At 42.1% G+C, this 18,301-nt stretch overlaps 1 protein-coding gene across 1 annotated transcript in view; it reads right to left on the reverse strand.

Moving 5' to 3' along the window:
* Positions 1 to 1,481: 1,481 nt before the first annotated feature.
* LOC138766861 (zinc metalloproteinase-disintegrin-like VLAIP-B) overlaps positions 1,482 to 18,301 on the reverse strand; it is a 39,996-nt gene continuing 23,176 nt past the window's right edge. Inside the window, exons 9-25 of the mRNA XM_069944333.1 lie at positions 17,628 to 17,797; positions 17,438 to 17,522; positions 16,543 to 16,673; positions 14,526 to 14,703; positions 13,707 to 13,796; positions 12,997 to 13,192; positions 12,458 to 12,560; positions 10,355 to 10,499; positions 9,882 to 9,962; positions 8,921 to 8,996; positions 8,007 to 8,100; positions 5,497 to 5,581; positions 4,852 to 4,911; positions 4,256 to 4,297; positions 3,741 to 3,773; positions 3,570 to 3,644; positions 1,482 to 3,192 (exon numbers count right to left, since the gene is read on the reverse strand). Coding sequence (XP_069800434.1) covers positions 3,166 to 3,192; positions 3,570 to 3,644; positions 3,741 to 3,773; positions 4,256 to 4,297; positions 4,852 to 4,911; positions 5,497 to 5,581; positions 8,007 to 8,100; positions 8,921 to 8,996; positions 9,882 to 9,962; positions 10,355 to 10,499; positions 12,458 to 12,560; positions 12,997 to 13,192; positions 13,707 to 13,796; positions 14,526 to 14,703; positions 16,543 to 16,673; positions 17,438 to 17,522; positions 17,628 to 17,797 — 1,671 coding nt within the window. The 3' untranslated portion in view covers positions 1,482 to 3,165. The remainder of the gene's footprint in view (positions 3,193 to 3,569; positions 3,645 to 3,740; positions 3,774 to 4,255; positions 4,298 to 4,851; positions 4,912 to 5,496; positions 5,582 to 8,006; positions 8,101 to 8,920; positions 8,997 to 9,881; positions 9,963 to 10,354; positions 10,500 to 12,457; positions 12,561 to 12,996; positions 13,193 to 13,706; positions 13,797 to 14,525; positions 14,704 to 16,542; positions 16,674 to 17,437; positions 17,523 to 17,627; positions 17,798 to 18,301) is intronic.

The raw sequence follows: 18,301 nt of genomic DNA on the forward strand, positions 1-18,301 counted from the left end.
GCCCAGCCTCCCATATTACATATTTAGTGTCGTCTGAGCCCAGGGGAAATACCACTTAGAGAAAGGGTAGGTATGGGCGGGTTGGCCCTTGTAGTTCCCCAGCTTTTCCTTATCTTGTGTCATTTGTCATTTTTTTCCATATCTGTATTCCTTCTGCTTACCCGATCACTGACATGCCCTGGGTTTAGGTGTTCAAACCCCCAGCATTCATTAACCAGAGCCTACTCTGTGCTTACTTTCTAGCCTTGCTTTACTCCCTGCCCTGCTGCAGAAGATAGGCTCTATTGTAAGTCAATGGATCCCATCTCCTGCAGCAAGTTTAGCTACAAGACCAGCTGCAGCTGACCGTTGCTATCTTCTATGGGCTGCTCGGATGATCCAGCGATCACCTGGGAAGCCCCACTGCAGCCCCCCGCGCCCATCCCCGGCTCTTACCGACTCGCTGCCGACGCATGTAATATCGCCAGCACTCAGCGCTCGTTTTGTCCCTCTTGTCATCTCATGTAATAGGGGCTTTAGTTTATAAGGCTATATTGTTGGAATTAGTGACTAGCCAGGGAGTGGATGGTGCTGCTGCTGTGCTCTTTCTCCCCGGCTATATCGCCCATCACAGCTGGTTTCAGCAATAAGAACCACTGTGATCAATAACTTTTGACATGCCTGATGACATGCCAAAAGATCTTTTTCATGACAGATACTCTTCAAGTGTCTCTGTCACTTGAAAAAAAAAAACTTTTCATGTGTCACAAAGATATGTTAAAAGTTTTCAACAGTTAGTGTCTGGGTATTAAAGGGGTTATCCAGCACTACAAAAACATGGCCACTTTTCCCCCTACTGCTGTCTCCAGTTTAGGTGTGGTTTGCAATTAAGCTCCATTTACTTCAATGGAACTGAGTTTCAAAACACCACCCGAACTGGAGACAACTGTAGGGGGAAAGTGGCCATGTTTTTGTAGCGCTGGATAACCCCTTTAAGACCCCAGCAATAAAGCTAGGAGAAGCATGACAAAAGCTATTTTTCTTGTGTTATTTTGTTCCTTTTGTGAGCAAGGGCTTCCCGAGTCAACCCCTGGCTGAAGAAGAAGACCCTCCTACATTCATTCAAAGTTGCAAGTAAGTTGCAGGTGGAGGAGCTACACCATAGTGAAGTAACAACTACAAGATACCCTGCATGTTGGGTTGGCACTAAGGGGTGTTACATCTGGTTTAGACAAACTGAGATGAGCTGATATTGCCCAGGAAATTACACATTACAAGGCACCTACTGTAATCGATGGACAACATAGGTCATGGAGAACAAAAAACATTTTTGATACCACTCCCACAATACTTTAACATGCCTCAATATTGTATTTCACAAGTGTCTGATAGAAAGAGGAATCACTGCAGTAATAAACTATGGGATATAGCAACACAGGAGAATATTGAAGACATTGTATGAGTTTTCTTTTATAGAGATAAATCCACATAAGACGGCAGAGTTCTGGTTATTATATGTGCTCTTTATTGCATCTTAATAAAAAAAAAACAACAACACAGTAACAATAAGGTAAAACAAATCATTTACATTAGCAATTCATCTAGAATTTTCCACTCTACTTATAAAGTATGTGAGGAACAAAGTACAAAAATAACATAAAATGCAGCTTTCCAACCTGCAGTTTTGTGCTGGAGATTTATAAATATTACAAACGCCCAAATCACAGTTACAAGCAGCACCAAAACCCTGTAATAATAACAATTAAATTATCCTATGTACAAGCCGTATATACAGAAGTGATACAGGTAGTGATCACTATTGTACAGTGTGTAGTGAATATGCAGGATATACTAAAAAAAAGGACATGGAGCCCCTGAATGCCTTGTTCACACTTGCCTACTTTTTACATGTAATAAAATCAAAGGAGCTCCCTTCATTCTATGGGAATCAAACTAATTCCAAAGTGTAATAGTTTGTGTCTATTCACCATCTATCTGCCACCAAGGAGAACAGCTACAAAGAGCACCTCTTCCTCTGGAGGACTGGAGAGCTATGTCTTACAAACACAGCCCATTGATTTCTACTGGAACAGTGTAATTCTTCTTTCCTCCTGTAGGGGCGCTGCATGTTAATTGAATACTTGCTGCCTAGTTTTTTAATTTTGTCTATCATTAGGAATTCTATAACACATAGCAGACAAATCCCTTTAGGCTAGGATTACATTTATCCTAAAAGGGTTGTCTTAGCAATAAGCCTTAGTAAACAGATGATTTTTTCACAGGATATTGCTATTGGCTACTCATTTCCCTGCAACGACCTCTACAGGTGAAATGAGGCATTGCATGCTATCTGCATGGAGGGACTGGGGCTGCTGCTGTTTGTTACCAGCTCTAAGCTTCATATAGGGGGTGATGGGAGTCCCTCTCTATGATGTCCATATGGAAAGTTTTGTCGAGATGAGATGGACCCTTTAAAGTTTAAGTAAAAACGTATTCATAAGTAATGATAATCTATTGTTGGATACCGAGCAGAAGTATCTTTATGTATTAGATATTTTATCTTGTGCATTATCTAAATTTTTTCTTCCAATGTAAAACTGCAATATATTCACAATCCTGAAAGGGTCAGTAACCAGTGGTAGATATGACTGCAGTGCTACGGCCTCTGTGGATCCTTTACTCGGCTTGTTTTCTGTTCAGGAAGAGGGGGCATGGTAATATATATACCCTTCCCCTTCTTATGTCACTTGAAGTCTCCAGTCCGGGGTAAGAGAGGCAGAGGTGTAGTTCTTGGGGCCTTCACCCAGACCCTGGGGGCCAATAGCATTACTGCTATATAAGAGGACACCCATGTTATAAACGACATATAACAATTGTGCATAAAAACACGTTTTCCCCTTATGGATATAAAGATATGTCAGACTAGTGCCATGGCTCCTTCCTTTCTTTGTTAATGTTTGTTTACACTGACTACAGAGGAAAGGGATGGGACCACTCTGTTGCCCTTCTTCATCAGTCCCTTAGCAGTCTATATAGTGCATTCACCCATTCTTGTGGTTTGTTTTTCAGTGCACGCAGGACTATGGAAGTCATAGAATAAAACAAGGTGTAAAAAAAGATACAAACATAAAAATATAAACAGTCCAAAAGTTCTCTAGCAGAAGGATGTCCGCCGCTCCTTCCATATTAATTTTTCACCGGAGGTTTCAGTGCCTGAAATTAGAATAGAAATAACATGTAAGCTGTGGAATCATTGATGTTATATATGCATACTTTATAGAAGAATACCCTATTAGAATGGGTTGTCTCATGGCAGACATTGATGGCACATTGCTATGGTTTTAAGTCATTGGGCTCTAGGTTTAAAGTCAGCCTAACCCACAGATTTCAGCATGGTTGGCCAACCAGTTAATGTGTATGGTAGCTTCCCTAATCTCCCCCGACATGTTGGATTTCAACCATGAACGATCCTATTGTTATCATGGAGATAGGATACCTTAATTGAGAATACCTTTTGTATGTGAGGATCAAGAGAAATAGCTGTTAGCCGAATGACTATTTGGCTGACACCTATATAGGAAACATCGTACCTTAGGTGGAGGAGTGGGTAGAGCAGGCTTGCTGGGGGGCACAGGTGGTGGAGCAGAGGTCGGCTTCTGTATTGCCTAAAATAAAGCAATGGTGAAAAAATATTGATTATTGTTTCCATCTCAGACAAATTCTCACAGATCATAGATCGAGTCACTATATGTGTTTCTTACCGGAGATTTTTTTGTGAACTCAACTGAAGTTGTCTATGAAGAGAATAAATAAAAAGCCATATAAGTAAAAAATCTGGATTTATAGTTAAGTTACAAACCATATCATCTGCTGATCTCATCACCTTCATCTCATCTCCTTGGATTTTATTTTATTTATTGTATTTTCCATACTTCTCCCTAAATTACTTGTACATGTAATATCATCCAGTTGCCAGTCATCTGAGCTTTTTCTAACTATCAAATTGCTCCATTAAAAAAAAAATCATAGTTTTAATAGCCTCTGAGACCAGGGTAACTAGTCACTGAGACTTCCACAGTGCTGCAGGCCGTGAGTGACATGCCTCGTCCTATGTATGTACAGGTGAGATGTGTCACTCAAGCACAGCTGAGCCAAGGAGCAGGGACCACTTCCCCCATGACTACTTACCCTTTCCTGCCAATACATTTCACAGTAAATGTAAATAATAATTTATTATTAATATAATTGTTGCTAAGGCATGTCTTTATGTCCTTACCGTGGAGAACTGTGGACCTTGATATCCATCTCGACTTGCCGGCTGCAAGAAAGAAGAAAACTCAGTACTATAATACAGTAATAGACTACTTAAAAATGAGTAGAATAGTTATCCACTGTTTATCCGCTGTCTTTATATGTTACTTAATTCATGCAGAACACATTTTTTTTGCAGGATTGGTCTGGTCCAAAGATGATCAGACCATTGTTTAGCTCTGCCACAGAAGACCTAGGTGGTCCAGCAGATGACAACCCTCTGAAGCTAACTTTAGGGTTTGTCACGTACCACTGGGATCTATCACTTGTAGGGTTTTATGTTGGAGGCAGTTTGGTTCCCACCTGACTGATTAGCTGCCCTTTAATGTGCTGACCTGTACAGATCCTCGGGGGCGGGACCCCTAACAATCACACTTTAATGACCTACAAATACTTTCTTCCAGTGAACCCAGGGGCAGGTTTTCCATTAGACACAAGAGCTGTACGTGAAGGACAAGCCCAGATGGACATCGTAGGGATTCTGTTCCTCCACGTCAGATCAAATTTTATTGTGCTAGAACCACAGACCTCATACTAATGGTAATATACAAAAAATTGTACCTGTGGTTTCTTTGGCTTTGCTGGTGGAGGTGGAGGAGGGTACACATTCTTGGAGCTCAGCTGTTCATGGAAAAAAGACAAAAAAAAATTACTTTACTGAGTTCTTTTATATGCATGTACTAAATTATAATAATAATATAATTTTTTTTTTTTTTTTAGCACCAACAGATTCCGCAAAGCCATTCTAAATGTCCTCTGTCTCCTTTGATTTCAAATATTGTGATGTTAGAAAATGGCCTTTGGATTTGGTCTGTTCTTGTGGTTGACCATGGACCTAATTTTTACTATAGTAATGCTAAAGTATTAAGAGTGTTATAAATGGACGTAAGATGGTTTGTTGTTTAAAAAAGCTGATATATCAAATATTTCAACTCCCTAACCCATGTGTTAGAAGCCTGAGCCAAAACAGTCTGGCAGCCGCCCCACTCCTCTGTTCTCTAAGACCATATGGTTTATCAACTATGGCTATAAAGAGCAAAAAAACAAGAACCAAAGAAAACTATAATGGTAAAACTTGCACCTTTTTCTGTGTTTTGCATCCACTGCTGTTTGACTAAAGTTACTAATCAAAATACTAAAGACGTGATGAATTAATCCATTGGGAGATATTTCCACCATGAGGTCCATATACCCCTCTTCTCTTACCTCTGGAGTGGACACGTTGGAGCTAGACTTCACTTGTGGCTGATAGAACGCTGGGTTTGTTGCACCACTGACTCTGACTGCAGATCTGTAAAAAAAAAAATAAATAAATAAAGTAATGACCATCACAATCTAATGGAAAGAAAATACAGCTTTCCAGGCAATTATTTATTTTCCATAACTAAACCTGCCTATACATATTCAATATCTGTCAGTTGTCTCTCCCGTTCTTCCCGTACACATAAACATTTTGCATGGCCGAACATTATGTTCCCTATGGGCAGGAAGGAGGTAAGCTGCTGATAGAAAGCTCTGGCGGTTACTTATCCCCCTGAGACAAAAAGGGTCAGGCAGTAAAAATCTATCACAACCAACACTTTTTTCCACCAACAATATCTTTCGGTGAAGAGTCAGAAGTTCCCATACACCTTATATCCACTGCCAGTATGTGTGTGTGTGTGTGTGTGTGGTGGGAGGGGGTTCAGCTGACTTTAGTATCAAGTGTATGGGGTCTTAATGTACTTGATCGCTGCCATTCATAGACCCCACTAAGTAACTGATATCACAGGGTGAATTACACTGGGTGATCCCATCCCTGAATTTGTTAGGGTCTTTTTTACCTAGAAATTTCACAAGTTATTGGATACCACAGTCATATTGCACCCCAATGCCTTAAAGAACAAAGCAAAAGCTATACGTCCTTCAGACATTGCTTGCTCTAGCTTCATAGGAATTTACATTCATGCCTATATACTGTTTTATGTTTTGGTGTCATAATCTGTCATATGCTTGCCTGCCTAAATGGAACTGGTTTCATACAGCCCTGGTTTTATACTGTCCAAAACTATGGGCAATCTTATTACAATAATCTATGATTTTCTCTGAACCTCTTAGTTCAAAACCATGCTTAAAGGGTCACCAGGATGGCCTTTCACATTTTATCACTATACTATTCAACATGATATTAGCCCATCCGGCAACCATTGCCCATATGCCCTATTGGAGATGTTCGCATTTGGGTACCTCCCACGAGGAGCTAGTACAGAGAACAAAAGCAAAAATTGGCAGCACCTCTATGCCTCTGTTCACACTGCAGGTTGCACGCTTCACACTGTAGGTTATGGCTTAAGTACAGACAAAAAAACATAAGGTGCAACAGCAACCTACAGGTGCAAGTGCTTACCATATATACTCCTCAAGTGTACACTGGGGGGAGTATGTACGCTAAGCACTTGCACCTGTAGGTTGCTGTTGCACCTTATGTTTTTTTGTCTGTACTACTGTTTTTTTGCTAGTGCGGAGAACTGACAAAAGAATGGATACAATAAATTTCCGTGCAGCAAACTGGCCTTTTAAAGAGAACCAATCATCGATGAAAATCAAAATTTTTTTTTCCCCTAATTAGATGTATTTACTTATTTTATTAATATTTGTAAATATAATTGATTACTTTTTTGGCTGTGTTTTTAAAATATTTACTTTTTACTTTCCTATCTCGCGCCAGCTCTTTTCAAAAGAGCCGGCGCGAGACAGGAAGCTCCCGTCATGCAAAGCGGCAAGGCCGGGCACCGCCATCTTGATGACGTCACTTGCGTTCCACCGCTGGAACGCAAAAGACTAAATCAAGATGGCGGCGCCGGCCTTGCTGTAGCGGTCCAGAGGATCAGGTAAAGTATAAGATACAGACTGCAAAGGCAGTCTGTATCTTCATTTTGTCTATTTATTAAGATACAGACTGCCTTTGCAGTCTGTATCTTATACTTTACCTGATCCTCTTGTTCGGTGCAGGAAGGCCGCGCGCCGCCATCTTGAATACGTCACTTGCGTTCCAGCGGTGGAACGCAAGTAGCGTAATCAAGATGGCGGCGCCGGCCTTGCTGTAGCGGACCAGAGGATCAGGTAAAGTATAAGATACAGACTGTAAAGGCAGTCTGTATCTTTCCGAAGTCTATTTATGAAGATACAGACTGCATTTGCAGTCTGTATCTTATACTTTACCTGCTCCTTTGTTCCGGTGCAGTAATGCCGGGCGCCGCCATCTTGATGACGTCACTCTGGAACGCACCGCTGGAACGCACGTGACGTCATCAAGATGGCGGCGGCCGGCATTACTGCACCGGAACAAAGGAGCAGGTAAAGTATAAGATACAGACTGCAAATGTAGTCTGTATCTTCATAAATAGACTTCATAAAGATACAGACTGCATTTGCAATCTCTATCTTATACTTTACCTGCTCCTTTGTTCCGGTGCATTAATGCCGGCCGCCGCCATCTTGATGACGTCACGTGCGTTCCAGCGGTGCGTTCCAGCGTGACGTCATCAAGATGGCGGCGCCCAGCATTACTGCACAGAGGAAGAGAAATTAGGTAAAGAATAAGATACAGACTGCAAAGGCAGTCTGTATCTTCATAGATAGACTTAGGGAGAGAGAATCTTTGATAATAGGGATAGTAAATTTTAGGTGATTGGTTCTCTTTAACCTTTTCCCTTAGGAAAGAATTCCCATCATACCTCTTTGCACATCTCTTTCGGAACACGAGCATTAGGATAAGTCCAACCACAAGAAGAACGGCAATGATGACGACCACCACAATGATGATAATATCTGAAAAAAAAAAAACAGGAGAAATGTTAAAAACCAACAGGGCAATAGGGAATTTGGAGATAGAAGTCAACTTTTCCACTTTAAGCACAAATAGTTAAATGTTATCTTAATTCGGGCCTAAAGGACTCTTAGGGTACTATTACACCAAGCAATTTTCCGACGACTAACGATTAACGATAAACGATCTAAACGACCGCTAAGGCAAACGACCCGAAATCATTCGCCCAAGTACACGAAACGATGATCGTTATTTATGATCGTTCTTGCGGTCGTTTAGTCGTCGCTATTGCGTACGTTTCAGCTGTGAATTCTTATTCCACCGAACGATGTGCGAACGATTAAACGATAAAAATAGGTCCGGATCCTATTAAACGATCAACGATTTCTCGTTGGTCGTTTAATAGTTGCCTGCTATTACACTAAATGATTATCGTTCAAATCCGAACGATTTAACGATTTTTCGAACGATAATCGTTCCGTGTAATACCACCCTAAGACTATGCTTAAAAGAGTTGCAGGGAAAGTAAAAACATTAGAGACAAGGTGGATGAATATTTTAAATTAAATCATGAACATGCTATCGAAAATGGAGAAGGGGACAGAGTTATCCAAGGGGTTACATGGATTGTAAAAAGAAGAGTTTTTTCCCCCCAGTTCCATTGCCATTGTGTCCTTTGGGTTGTGTCTGGTATTACCCTGTTCACTTGGTGACCTACTGTATAATACTTTGCACAGTCCATGGACTGGCAGTGATTCAGGGGAGAAAAAAATCATGGGCATTCATTCCTTAGTAACTTTTGATAATAATATATGTATATACTTTTATCTGAAGTGACATCGCAGTGTGGAGGTGCCCAACCCTCTTGACATTGGCATTGTAGCTCGTGGTCGCAAACCTGAAAGAAAAAAGACACACCTTGTCAATACAATTTGCTCTATGGACAAGACAGATATATAGTACATTGGCTTTAGTATATCAATTTTTTTGGGGCAAAGTAGAATATTTTTGCCCATCAAATATCCTTAGTCTGTGGGTGATATATGAAATAACATTTGGTAACACTAAGATGATACAAGTGACCATTTGAATGTAAAAGGTCTTCTATATACTGTAACTATTTCCATGTACTATTAAAGTACCTTATAAAGTTGCAGAGGTCATATGATGCCATACAGCTTCTAACTTAGCGTATTGCACTTGAAAAACATGTTTTCAGTTATGTCTTGCTCTATCATGAGGTCTGTATTGTCTATCAGTTATCTAGGCATGATCCTGGTCTCTTTCTGTAGCTCTAGAGAGTGCCGAAATCCAGCAACCATTTCTGTCATTTATATGTAAATCAATTGGTCACTGGGTCACTCAGGTTTTGTAGAAACACATAGCCCAACTCTTATTCCTCCTCCCTGTTCTTGCACCATCCATGGCGCCACCCAATACTGACTATTGCAGGTATACTTAGTCCAGCTCCAGGTTCACATGATGTCAAAATCCATTATCCTGAAACTACCATGTTCACAATAAAGACAGACCATGCAGCTGCTATGGGGCCCTCCGAAAGATGGGGTCCATCTGCCTTTGCTTTTATGTGGTAAAAACCTGAACATGCATGGGCAGCAGGCCAAATGGTCATGGAGAGGGCATACGCCAAGTCGGGTTGGCCTGGGTGGTAAACCCCAGCACCATGACATGAGAAAATGTTCATATTTGCAATGAGGGCCTTTCTTTTCCATGTATGTCACTCAAGACCTAAAATACCCCATGTTCCGTACTTGTATCTTACCCCATGTCCAGGGCACTTTTCAGAGCAGTTTGCAGACCGGTAGGCAGCATTAATACTGAGACATTTTCCATCATGACAGACCTAAAAAGAACAGGGAGATCATTGTCATTGCACAAGAATATAAAATAAGTAGCTCTATGTTATCTGTAGGCTAATGTGACTACTGTGACTACTAATAGTATTGCAGATGATTTTCCTCATTGATACCTATACTAGTTATAAGGACCCAGACTGTGTGTGTATAGTAAGGACAGCCCATTGCCTTTATTTCAAGCAGTGTAATGCCTTAGTTCTCCTGTGGGGGCAGTGTAGGTCTAATGACCAATTACTGCTGGGATTTCTAGCAGCAGGACAAGAGCCTAAAAGGGCTTTTTCATAGCATGGTGCCCATTTTTATGTAAGAAATTAAAGTAATGGTATATGACTCAGCTGTATAAAAGTTTTTGCTCCTCTCACTCTTGGCTATCACTTACTTGTCCATCTCCGCACTTTGTTCCGTTTTGAACCATTCCACGGGGATCCAGAACCGCCCGACATCTTGAAATTGTTGCGACAGAAGCGTATACACTGGGATTTTCGCTACCTCCAAAGCAGTAGAGCATCCCGCACTGAATATCCCTGTGTAAAACAGACAGTATATAGTTCATACATCTCGGGCTCCTTTCTGTGAAACTCTTCAATTTAAGGCTATGTTCACACTGCGTATGAGTCCGGCCGCATTTCGTACGCCGCCGTACATGTGCGGCTGAAACTACGGGCGTGGGAAAAAGCGACATGCGGCCGGATGCGTGCGAACCGCGAACATACGCCCGTAGTACAGTTCTGCTTCCCTAGCTTGATTCGAAGCGATCTGAAACAGGTCATTTACTTGGAAATCTTCGCCCAGCCCAATAAAACTCACAGAACCTTTTGGATTGAAAAATCAAGTTCAATTTGGCTGAAATAAGAACTTCGTACGGGACCGCATGGAAATCCACGGCCATGAGTTGGAACATTTCCGTCCTCAAACAATGGTCTTGTTAATTTTTCACGGCGCCGTATACGATCCGGCCGTAAGCTCATACATAGTGTGCATTGTGCGGCCGTATATCGTATACTTTCAAGCGAACGCATCAACCTCAAAACTACGTGCGTATACAGTATTCACGGTTTGCATTACGGACGGACTCATACGCAGTGTGAACGTAGCCTAAATGTGTGCTGGCATTTTCCAAATTGTCATGAAAATTAGATTATATTTTACTTATCAATGATAAAATTTCAGAGACCTCCCAACCAATCTGAACTCATTGTTATATAGCGTTTAGGAATACTTAAAGTGGTTACCAGGGTTAGAAAACAGCACCAATCACTTGTATGGGTTTGTCTTGTATTACAGCTTAGCCTGATGCCCTTACATAGGATAATATGCAATGCCAGAATAAATACCATCAATAAAAGTAAAAAAAAAAATAGTTTTAGGAGAAAAGAAAATCTGATTTTTCCTAAACCCAACACTCCTTTAAATCAAGTTTCCATTATTAAGAGGGTAATTTGCCAGATTTAGGCAAGAAGGCGCTGTGGGTCTTCACAGTACTAAGACTGATGAACAGGGAGATTTATCAAACATGGTGTAAAGTGAAACTGGCTCAGTTGCCCCTAGCAACCAATCAGATTCCACCTTTCATTTTCCAAAGAGTCTGTGAGGAATGAAAGGTTGAATCTGATTGGTTGCTAGGGGCAACTGAGCCAGTTTCACTTTACACCATGTTTGATAAATCTCCCCCTAAGGCCCTATTACACGAAACGATCTGGTGTAATAGAAGACTACAATCAGCCGACATGTTGAAAGACAAACGACTAAGATAGCAACGATTTGCTGCAGTCACTCCGTGGAACAGGAGCAGCTGGAAGCAGACTGCCACTATCTTCTATGGGCTGCCCGGACGATCTAGTGATCACCCAGACGGTTCCAGTGGCCCCTCCGCACTTACCTGCTTCCTGCGGATGCGTGTAATAGCGCCAGCAGCAAGCGGGGAACGATGAGAAAGTGAGCGCTGACAGCTCCTCTCCATTAGCTTGTGTGACTCTTGCACCCGTTTAACATTTTATGACTATGTTCACACTAGGGGTTTTTTTGTGCGTCGTTGCTGCCATGTCCGATATTTGCTGATGACGGCCGCCTATAATAATCATGATCATTAGAGATGGCCATCATGAGCAAATATCCAACGTCTTCTTGACGGCCGTCGACAATGATGGCCGAAGAATCCCTTTATGTGAATTTCATGAGCCTATTGATGTAATAGGACACTTGATTTCATCTACGTTTCACTGTAACCACTTCATGCCTCATTTAGTTGGCCATATTATAACAGCAAGACCAAAGCCCCCCCGATAATTCAACTAAAATTGATCTTATAGGATTATATTGAGATCTAAGTTTAGTTGTTTTCATCGATGGGGGTTTTCAGCCATAATACTGATACTATAAAGCAGCCACGTTACTGCAATCCAAATGGCTCCTAAAACGTAGTCATCACTCCGACTATGTAATGTAGACATTGACTAGAAAGGTCCAGGGACTTTATACTCACTGAGATGGGCACGCGACATAGTTGCCGTCCACCTTCTTACAGTAACCATAGTTGGTGCCTCTTGAATTAAAGTTGAAACAAGATTTTTCTCCGACCTCTGCACCTGGATTAGAAATTGGGATGTTATTATGTCACACCTGACGATAAAGAGGTTTAGTAAAGCCGTGATGATCTGTAAAGTCTTAGTATGTCATCTACATCTACATGTCATAGTCATCTACATCTACGTTGGGATTTCCCAGGCAAGTCTGGATTCACCTTTAGGCCTTAATGCAGTCCTGGCCTGACCATGAACTGCATTAAAGTGGAGGCTTGTAACCCAAATTAAAAACCATTAAAAGTCCATGTAATGCTGCTAGTTTAGGTCATGATTGCAAAAAAAAAAGGCTACTTTCTTTCTGTGTGAAGCTATGGAGCTGAGCTGCACTACTTCATCCAACCAGTGGGCGGGCCATTGCAGGTTTTTTCTATTACTGTCCCACTTCTATAAGGTGTGGCCTACGTGATAGGTGGGATAGGTGGTACATAAAACCACTTACTTGCGCCCCACATTTGAGTGCACTGGTCCTTCAGCGATGGGCACTGTCCATTGTAACAGAACCCTTGGCCATCATTGCACGGTTGACCATTGTATATGAAGCGATCTTGGGGACATACTGGGGATTTTCCGTTACACATATCGACCAGATCACAGTCATCTTTTTTAGGTCTACAAACGGATCCTGCTTTCTTAATCTGCCAAGAAACAACATAATTTGAATGAAGGAAAAAATAAATAATAATAATAATAATAAAAATATACACACACTAAATTTGCTCATAAGATGAATCAATTAGTTTGGATTCAGACACTGCATGTCCCCTATGAGGGGCAGCTTCAGACGACAGTATGGTATATGGGGGTCTCCCATGTCTCCATTGACAGATAATGGGTCGGGTGTGATGGATTTTCATTGCCCCACCCTTTTGTTCTAGGAGCAATAAGCCTTTGCCAGAACTATCTGACTGCGACTTACCCTTCCCCATACAGAACACATGAATGATTGGCTACATTAAAAAATTCATGAGTATAAGGAGGACATGAACAATTATTCAGCCGACAGTTAATAAAAGTGTATGGGCACCTTTACAGTAGAGTAGGTATACACGAATGATATAATACACATAAAGCAATACATATACTGTAAGGTATGTAGTTACACTGAAATTGTTATCAATAAACATTATAAGAAAAAGAAGCTTGACTCACCTTACAGTTTTCACAGCATTCCCCATCTGCACATTCAGCATTAACCTTGAACTTACAGGTGGCGGCATCACAGCAAGGATTGGTACATTCCTGCAAAACATCAAGGAAACCTTCAGGAATGGCTATTATGTTATCCTCTAAGGGCCAATATTAAAGGGGTACTCCAACGAAAATCTTTTTCTTTCAAATCAACTGGTTTCAGAAAGTAATATAGATTTTTAATATACTTCTATTTAAAAATCTCAAGTCTTTCCATACTTATCAGCCGCTGTACGCCCTGCAGGAAATGTTTCCTTTTCAGTCTGACACGGTGCTCTCTGCTGCCACCTCTGTCCGAGACCGGAACTGTGCAGAGCAGCAGCAAATCCCATAGAAAACCTTTACTGCTCTGGACAGTTCCTGTCTCGGACAGAGGTGGCAGCAGAGAACACTGTGTCAGATTAAAAAGAAAACACCACTTCCTGCAAGACATACAGCAGCTAATAAGTATGGGAAGACTTGAGATTTTTAAATAGAAGTAAATTAAAAATCTATAGAACTTTTTGAGACCAGTTGATTTGAAAGAAAAAGAGTACCCCTTTAAATGTTGGAGGTCTCTAAACTTTGGTGTTGGTAAATACTTGAGCAAGTCAAGACTATTCTTTTACTTAACTCAGAGTTAAAAGGAGGCTAGAGCTCAGGATCCCCCATCTACAAATCGTCTACTAATGTGAGATAATGAAAGAAGAGGCTGCCATAAGGTACAGCACTCGCTTGATATAATGCTTTCGCCTATATAATGTTGATGAATTCATCCATGACACAACGCTCCATCATTACCTTCACGCTGCCACAGTCACAATCTTCTCCCAGCTCAGTGAATTTATTGCCACATACTGAAGGGGACATAATATATTGTTTCAATGGTTCATCTCTCATGCACTGTGGCATTCGATCATAGATGAAATCCTGAAAGTTGCTGAGACTGCAGGAACTGAATAAGTAGGGGGTGTTATAGCTGAAAGGAAACAGGGACAAAAAAGAAATTAAATGGTCTCCCCTTCTGTCAAATAACTTCCCTCTGTGTGATTCCTAACACATTTGTAAATCACTTCATTCAACAAAAATGAATTTGTACCCCTGAAAACCATCCACTTTTTTGTCTCTCACTTACCTGCAGTCTGCTGTAAATTGCCTGTTGTTAAAGAAAATCTGTCTCTAGTAACGGACACAGCAAAACAAAACACAGGAAGTGGGGGTAGGGTTTAAAGCGACTCTGTACCCACAATCTGACCCCCACCCAAACTGCTTGTACCTTCAGAAAGCTGCTTTTAATCCAAGATCCTGGGGTCCGTTCGGCAGGTGATGCAGTTATTGTCCTAAAAACAACTTTTAATCCTACAGCGCTGTGTCTAACAGCCGGGGCTTACATTTGTATATGCATTAGGCTGGCACACCCTATCCGTCCCTCCTCCCCTCCTCCCCGCCCTCCTCAGCATTAGGAATGATCCAGGAACATTTACTGCTGTTTGAGCTTTGCACAGGTGTATTAACGATCCAGCCCATGTTCATTATGCACACAGGTGGGGAACAGGAAGCAATCTGCCTGGAGCATTCCTAATGATGAGGAGGGCGGGGAGGAGGGACAGAGAGGGTGTTCCAGACTAATGCATATACAAATGTAAGCCCCGGCCGTTAGACACAGCGCTGCCGGATTAAAAGTCGTTTTTAAAACAATAACTGCATCCCCTGCAGAACGGACCCCAGGACAGATCTTGGATTAAAAGCAGCTATCTGAAGGTACAAGTGTTTTGGGGGGGACAGATTGTGGGTACAGAGTCACTTTAACTACCGCTGTGTACAGAAGAGAAAGAGAAAACATGGGTTGTGTACCTGTAATCTAAAGGCCCTATTCCACGGAACGATTATCAGCCCTATTCGGCCAATATCGCCTGTTACGGCCGATTATCATCCCGTGGAATAGAATGCAATGATCAGCTCATGTCGGCTGATTGTTGCTGTCGTTTGTCTTTCAACATGTTGAATGACTGTGATAGCAGCATTCTGCTGCTGTCGCTCAGCGGAACAGGAGCAGCGGCAGCAGACCACCACTAACCTCTATGGGCTGCCCGGACGATCTAGTGATCACCCGAGCAGCCCTCCCCCGCAGCTCCCCGCGACCCCTCCCGCACTCACCTGCTCAATGGCCCTCCTCCCCTGTAATAGCGGCGGCAGTGAGAGGGGAACGAGGAGCAAACGAGCGATGACATCGATCATTTGCTCCCCACAGTCGGCCCGTGGTATAGGGGCTTAAGCCTATCTACCTTATGGAGATGATCCACAATTTTCCTGAAAGGTAAATCAAGGCCTATTATCTCTTACCACCTATAAAGCTCATGGTAGCTGTCACTTGTGTAAATACCCGTGTACCTACTGCTGTGGGTCAATAGAGCTACAGTGTAATCTCCCTCTTCCTCCTCACTTTAGCTTCTCAGCAGCATCAGACGTTTAGTGCTTAGTGTAACCCCTTCTTTGCTGTTTTGTTGCTGCTGTTTTTTTTTTTCATTTTTGCTTACACAGCAAACTCAGTGCATCAGTAACCCATTCCCTGCTGCGTCTAGAGTGCTGTAAATCAAGAGCCCCGCACAGTGCAGCCTGTTCAGCCTATGTCGTGCCATGGCAGAGTATGTGCTATGATGTGATTGGGCAGAGAAGTAAGAAAAAGGAAGTCCTGTGTATGTACTACTGTATACAGCCCAGCTCTAGTCCCACCCCTGGAAATGGAAAGAATGAGAAATAGCTTGGGCTCTCACTACTCATATGATGTATGGGCGAATCCTTTGGCTGAGAGCCTCACCTTAGTGTTGGTGCCATGATACAGGAATCTGCAGAGCAGGAACATGCGCTGCTGTCATGATTCATTCCCAGGTTGTGTCCCATCTCATGAGCAATTGTAGCCCCAACAGAAATGGACTGCCTGCTGTGGTCCTGGGGAGAGGTAGTGGGTATGTAATTCATCAAGTTCATTAGAAAATGTACTCTAGCGCTGCCTTAAAACCTGACATTTCATGCTGTTACAAGCTACCCAGGCATCTACTATAGAACTTTAAAATAACTTAATACTAAATCAAATAGCATATTACTTAAATCAGGGTTTTATTTTCTGTAGAGCACTTGTCGGCTTTGCTGTATAGACTGGGACAGAATAACCAGAGTCATCTCATTACCAGTGGCTTATCAGGTGATCAAATTCCTCATGCCTGGGGAGAGGTAGTGGGTAAGTAATTCATCAAGTTCATTACAAAATGTACTCTAGCGCTGCCTTAAAACGTGACATTTCATGCTGTTACAAGCTACCCAGGCATCTACTATAGAACTTCAAAATAACTTAATACTAAATCAAATTGTATATTACTTAAATCAGGGTTTTATTTTCTGTAGAACACTTGTCGGCTTTGCTGTATAGACTGGGACAGAATAACCAGAGTCATCTCACTACCAGTGGCTTATCAGGTGATCAAATTCCTCATGCCTGATCCTTCCTTCCCAAACACCATTCATTGGGGGAGAATTAAGAGCCCTCTATAAGAACGAGATAGTGGGACGGTCTCATGAAATCGTCAGGTTTGTCTGACTCTTCACTAATGTGTATGAGGCCATAACAGTAAACATATGCAAGCATCCCTGCTCTGCAGATTGGTTTCTAAAGCCAGCTTCAGTCTAAGAAAGACAGTTAATAATAATTTATTTACCTGGATTACCCCACAAGAGTGGGTGTCACTACACATGGTGGCCACAAATGCTAATCCAACTGTACTGCCATCAAAGTCAGTGTTCCTGTGAGAAGAACAGAAGTTATTCAGTTGTTCAGGACCAAGATTGTACATGTTGGAATACCTTCTAAGAAGTAAAAAGTAAGGGGCAGTAGGTGAAGGGTCTTACGTTACAAACTGGGCATTGTCATGGGCCTTCCTTGGCAGAAGGTTGGTCTTCCTCCAGGTGGAGAAGCGATCAAGGTTTACAGAGGCTGAAGAAACCACCTGAAACTGGTCATTCTTCTCCCAGATCTCCACCCCAGTCAGTGCCACGTAAGTGTTTATGGATTTGTATACCTTGAAAGAGACATGTTATTTATTAGTTATGCACAATTGTTCTTCACTTATCAAACGTATTCAAGATGGCGGCTCCCAGGAAGTCAAGGTCAGTATGAATATAACAATACTAATTTATATAGTTTTTGTTGTGTTTAAAGTGACTGTACCACCAGGCCCAGGCTGAAGCACTGGAGGCAGGCCGACCCACCCTTAGTGGGAGGAAACCCCCGCCCCTCTATGATAGGGTTCCATTGATTCTAATGGAGTCACATCATGGAGGGGCTGGGGTTTCTTTTCACTAAGGGCGGGTCGGCCCACCTCCAGTGCTTCAGCCTGGGCCTGGTGGTACAGTCACTTTAACTTTCAAAAAATTATTAAAAAAACACTGGGGGAAATTTATTAAAGGGAACCTGTCACCCCCTGTGCCGGGGTGACAGGCTCCCGACCCCCCGTTAGAGCCCCCTATACTCACCTAATCCCGCCGGGTCCCGCTTCTGGAGGTGGTCGGGTGACGAAGATCTC

Source organism: Dendropsophus ebraccatus, chromosome 1 (assembly GCF_027789765.1).
Source record: "Dendropsophus ebraccatus isolate aDenEbr1 chromosome 1, aDenEbr1.pat, whole genome shotgun sequence".
In the NCBI taxonomy this organism is placed as follows: Eukaryota; Metazoa; Chordata; class Amphibia; order Anura; family Hylidae; genus Dendropsophus; species Dendropsophus ebraccatus.